General features: G+C 35.7%; 1 protein-coding gene across 1 annotated transcript in view; it reads left to right on the top strand.

Moving 5' to 3' along the window:
* dorip1 (dopamine receptor interacting protein 1) overlaps positions 1-6,077 on the top strand; it is a 6,968-nt gene that overhangs the window by 422 nt on the left and 469 nt on the right. The window contains exons 2-5 of the mRNA XM_016474151.1: positions 2,553-3,077; positions 4,572-4,661; positions 4,742-4,876; positions 6,052-6,075. Of these exons, the coding sequence (XP_016329637.1) occupies positions 2,553-3,077; positions 4,572-4,661; positions 4,742-4,876; positions 6,052-6,075 (774 nt within the window). The remainder of the gene's footprint in view (positions 1-2,552; positions 3,078-4,571; positions 4,662-4,741; positions 4,877-6,051; positions 6,076-6,077) is intronic.

Raw genomic sequence — 6,077 nt, 5'->3', positions numbered from 1 at the left:
ACACACTCTCACTCACACACACACACACACACACACACACACACTGCTTCATTAACACAGACGCGCTATATCAACAACACGACTGACTCACAAGTGCAGAAATGTTCATTATGCCAATTAATCAACTGCACATTTGTTGACTAGAATTCAAATTAATGAGTTGTGCTTTATCATCCAGATTTCTGATAACCTTTTAAACGTCATAAACTCTGAACATCAGCTCATTGCTGTAAGTGTTGGTTTCAAACGTATTAAATTGTAATGTTTAGATTATTTTTTTGTCATTTACTTAAAGTAATACACTACAGGTGAATGTCGGGTAAAGATTTTAACTAATATACATCACCATACGCTTCTCAGTTGATTCATCACTGTACAAAAACACAGCAGTGTGCATCACAAGGTGTCGAAAATGTTATGTTTAAATATGCAAATGATGCATTAATATAATTACATATGCACTCATTTGCATACATTTACAGAACAGACATCTGAAGATTACATAAAGTCAGGTTTAAAGTTGCTGTTTGATTTTGTTGACATATTAAGAGTTAAATGTATTTCCAGAAGGGATTTTTATTTAATCACTTCATAAATAAGAAAATTATGGAATCTTGTTTTTGCCACGGGGTAAAAAGAACATGTAAATACAAATAAGAAAATAAAAAGGTAGTTGTGTTTTTTCTATACCCCGGTTTAGACTTTTTTCTCTTAATTCTTCGATATAAACGCAGAATAATGAGATATAAATTAAGAATTGCAAGATATAAATGCGGAATTATGAGATGAAAAGTACACAAAAAAAAAGCTTACCTTTTTATTTGTTTTTTATTTCATGGTGGAAACCGAAAAAAAGAAACATTGAGATGTAAACTCAGAATTCTGAGATTAAAAAAAAAAGTGCAATTATCTTTAAAAAAAAAAGTTATACTGTGGCAGAAACAGGTATTCATATCAACAGACAGAAAACAAACACATTTTCATGTTTTTAGGAGTAAAATGTTTTATAAATCAGTGTGAATGAAATATGAACAAACCTTCAGAATTGAAAGAGTTATAAACCTGCAAAGTTCACTGTGTGTACGAGAAAAAACTCTAAAGATTGAAATCTACAGATGCAAACAGATAAAGTGAAATGACTATTATTTCATGTTTTCCTTCCACTAGACCGAGAGAAGACGTGAACACACACACACACACACACACACACACTCTCACTCACACACACACACACACACACACACACACACTGCTTCATTAACACAGACGCGCTATATCAACAACACGACTGACTCACAAGTGCAGAAATGTTCATTATGCCAATTAATCAACTGCACATTTGTTGACTAGAATTCAAATTAATGAGTTGTGCTTTATCATCCAGATTTCTGATAACCTTTTAAACGTCATAAACTCTGAACATCAGCTCATTGCTGTAAGTGTTGGTTTCAAACGTATTAAATTGTAATGTTTAGATTATTTTTTTGTCATTTACTTAAAGTAATACACTACAGGTGAATGTCGGGTAAAGATTTTAACTAATATACATCACCATACGCTTCTCAGTTGATTCATCACTGTACAAAAACACAGCAGTGTGCATCACAAGGTGTCGAAAATGTTATGTTTAAATATGCAAATGATGCATTAATATAATTACATATGCACTCATTTGCATACATTTACAGAACAGACATCTGAAGATTACATAAAGTCAGGTTTAAAGTTGCTGTTTGATTTTGTTGACATATTAAGAGTTAAATGTATTTCCAGAAGGGATTTTTATTTAATCACTTCATAAATAAGAAAATTATGGAATCTTGTTTTTGCCACGGGGTAAAAAGAACATGTAAATACAAATAAGAAAATAAAAAGGTAGTTGTGTTTTTTCTATACCCCGGTTTAGACTTTTTTCTCTTAATTCTTCGATATAAACGCAGAATAATGAGATATAAATTAAGAATTGCAAGATATAAATGCGGAATTGTGAGATGAAAAGTACACAAAAAAAAAGCTTACCTTTTTATTTGTTTTTTATTTCATGGTGGAAACCGAAAAAAGAAACATTGAGATGTAAACTCAGAATTCTGAGATTAAAAAAAAAAGTGCAATTATCTTTAAAAAAAAAAGTTATACTGTGGCAGAAACAGGTATTCATATCAACAGACAGAAAACAAACACATTTTCATGTTTTTAGGAGTAAAATGTTTTATAAATCAGTGTGAATGAAATATGAACAAACCTTCAGAATTGAAAGAGTTATAAACCTGCAAAGTTCACTGTGTGTACGAGAAAAAACTCTAAAGATTGAAATCTACAGATGCAAACAGATAAAGTGAAATGACTATTATTTCATGTTTTCCTTCCACTAGACCGAGAGAAGACGTGATATAGAAGCCAAACAGACCAAAAGCTATGATGCATAAATCTCAATTTCACAAAACTGACCCTTATGACTGGTTTTGTGCTCCAGGGTCACATTTAGCATGTTTGTGTGGTCTATATGTCAGAGAAGGTCTGGTGTGTTTTCTAAGGTTGTGTTGTTCTGACAGGACCAAGACGCTGTTCGAGGAGATCCGCGCCTCCATCAATAATAGCGCGGCGGGCGAGCGCTCGTTCTGGCGTCCGGTTCTGCCGTGGGGCGGTGTGTTCACCATCAGAGCGGGACGCAAGGCCATCGCCTGCACGCCTCTGTACGTGAAGATCACCCTGAAGAACACCTGCACCATCGACGGCTTCCTCATGCTCCTCTACGTCATCCTGAGAGACAACCACAGCTTCCCCAGAGAGCTGGGTCTGTTCCTGGGCCGGCGCTTCGTCCAGCACTTCCTCCAGCTGATGGACTGCTGCGAGTACACCACCGTCAAGATGCTGTGGATCTGGGACCGCATGTCCAAGCGGCAGTACCGCTCCGAGATCCACCACACGGCGCTGGAGATCGACCTGTTCGGCAACGAGCACGAGAACTTCACCAAGAACCTGGAGAACCTGATGTCCAGCGTGCAGGAGAGCTGCTGCTCCGGCGGGAGCTGCCCGAACCGCTTCCAGAAGCACCTGCGCAGCACCATCAGCGTCAAGTGCGTCTGACGAAAGCTAAAGCATCTTATGTGATCCGTCAGGCTTTTATGACTCATGTACTCTGATACAGTGAGAATAAAGCTCAGTTGTTGCTTGTGATGTAAATCAATGAGATCTTTATAACAGTGCAGCAGATGCTGACATAAAATGATCTAAATATCAGTCGTGGCTCTATATCTCCAGTAATATAAGATGAGATTGAAATGCTCCAAACATATAATGCAGTGATTGAGAGCTGAAGAAATAAAGGCTCCTCAGAAGCCTAATGATCAAATTTGACAGTCATCATTATAAGAAAAAAAATCATAATTATTATATACTAAGGGATAATTTTGAGACGAGTCAAATTTATTAGAAAGTCAAAATTATTGTGTAAAAAATCACAATTATGAGATAAAACAGTATAAATTATGAGATAGAAAGTCATAATTATGAGATTAAAAAGTCAATTATGCAAACTAAGTCATAGTTATGAGATAGTCATAATTATAATATACTAAAAAGTCGTGAAATATACTATAAAACTATATACTATATGACGTAAAAAGTCACAATTATGAGAAAAAACTACAAATTATGAGATAGACAGTCAAAACTATGAGGTCATAATTGAGATAAAAAGTCATAATTTTCATATACCAAGTGATAATTTTGAGAAGATTGAGATAAAGTCAAAATTACAAGATAAAAGTCAATTATGAGATAAAAAGTCAAAATGTATAACAGAAGTCATAATTATGAGATTAAAAAGACAATTATGAGATAAAATGTCAAGGTTATGAAATAATGACTTATGGCATACTAAGTCGTAATTTTGAGATAAAAATTCATAATTATGACTTTATAAAGCAGTCAGAAAAATCCCCTCAAACTAAGCAATAACATCCAATCTGCTGCAGAAGCTGATATTTATATGATGAGATTCTGACGCTTGTAGTGTAAATCAGTGAGAGCTTTATAACAGTACAGCAGATGCTGACATAAAATGATCTAAATATCAGTCGTGGCTCTATATCTCCAGTAATATAAGATGAGATTGAAATGCTCCAAACATATAATGCAGTGATTGAGAGCTGAAGAAATAAAGGCTCCTCAGAAGATGTGAGATGTTCTGGAGGCTTGTGAAGATCATTCCTCCGCTGAGGAACAGTGAAAGTAAAGCTTCTGGAAACAAACGCTCCTCAAAAGATCCTGAGGATCAGATTTGAGACTCTAAAACATGATTGATGGAGAATCAAGTAAAGCTGAGCTGCTTCAGTCCAGTAAGTGTTCATCTGGAGATATTACTGCAGTTATTCTGACGCTTACTTGATCAAAACCAGTCAAGATTTGACTCGTGAAGCTCCAGAATTACACTGAAAGAGCTTCGACTGGATAAAACTCTAAACTCTCAGAGACAGAAGACGTGCAGCAGATTATAAACAGCGATGTGAGAGTGTGTCTGACAGATGTGTGTGAGATGATTCTCATCTGTATCTCTGTGTTTCTCTCAGTCCTCCTCATGAGCTTCCAGATAAGGATCCCATGCAGTCAGCGCTGGACGAGTTCTTCTGCCCGCGGCTGGAGCTGTGTGAAGAGCTGGAGTGAGATGCTTCTCTGTGTTTCTCAGAGGCTGATGGTCTGATCTGATCTTCTCGCTCACGTCTGTGTGTGTGTGTTTCAGCTGTGAGGGTCTGCGAGAGTTCGGTCAGAGGTTCTTCTGTCACGGCCCGCCGCCCTTCATCATCCTCAACATGCAGATGTGGCAGTCGGAGGATCTGTCGTACGTGCCGTATCATCTGGAGCTCTCCGAACAACGGTGCTCTTCAGTTACCCCTCCGTCACAGCTTCTGCATCATTCACTGGAGCCTCGGTTATAAAGACACGTGTCACGTGATCCTGAATGTGATTGCATGACAGTTTCCAAAATGTTCCTACAAATTTAATTTAAGAAATATCCATGCACACACAAGAAAACATTTTTTAAATGCATTTTTACTTTTTAAACTGCAGTTCTATAACTAATTATATATATATATATATATATATATATGTGTCCCTGCAGCACAAAAGCAGTGTTAAGTCGCTGGGACAATATATATACATAGATGGCATTATTTTTATGGGAAATCATATATCTTGAATTAATTCCAGTGATGTAATTATCACAAAGCAGTTGCTCATTTGTGCATATAATAATATTGATGCATATTGTGATTGTCTATTTATCTTTACATTTTAAGTCAATGTTGGATTATTTTAATTAACGGTGTGTAGAATTATCCTAGATGTACAACAATTTCCAAAATGTTCCTATTAACAATTTATGAAATCCCATTTTATAAATAGTTAGTTTGTCTTAAATTGAAGTGCAATGTGAACAAGAGCATTAATTCCACCTACAGACACCAAAAAATATTCCTTTATGGTCCTATATATCATTTTTAATACATTTAATATTTGCATAATTAATATTAAATGTGTGTGTGTGTGTGTGTATATATATATATATATATATGCACATTTTTATTTTTTACAGGAAATCATATTTAATTAATTTCAGTAACAATTATCACAAAGCAATTACTCATTTGCACATGCAATAATATGTAATTATTGTATTACTGGTAGTAGCGCAAAAAAAATAAAATATCCATGCTCTTCAATTGGCATAAGCATAAAAACACATCAGTTTTTGCCTTTAATCCTGGTTTGATCCTCACTGTAGATGTTGGATCAAATCTATGGAGCCCCGCGCATCACATGCAGTCAAAAATATATTTATTGTGGCTACAAATTAAACATTTGTTCCCACATTTGTGGCCACGATTGTTTTTATTTAATTAAAACATGGACACAAGTGCACTAAAATGAGGAAGCAAATTCTTAAATTGTGCAAAACGAGTTTTTCCCCTGCATGTCCTGTGTGTGTCTCTGTACAAATGCACTGGTGTGTGTGTGTGTGTTTTCTAAACGCGTGATCTGATTGCTCAGGTACTCTCTGGAGGGAGCGACGCTCT

This window comes from Sinocyclocheilus anshuiensis, unplaced genomic scaffold (genome assembly GCF_001515605.1).
Source record: "Sinocyclocheilus anshuiensis isolate Anshui unplaced genomic scaffold, SAMN03320099.WGS_v1.1 scaffold208, whole genome shotgun sequence".
In the NCBI taxonomy this organism is placed as follows: Eukaryota; Metazoa; Chordata; class Actinopteri; order Cypriniformes; family Cyprinidae; genus Sinocyclocheilus; species Sinocyclocheilus anshuiensis.
Note: the sequence above shows the minus strand (reverse complement) of the source record. Positions and strands in the feature narration are given on the sequence as shown.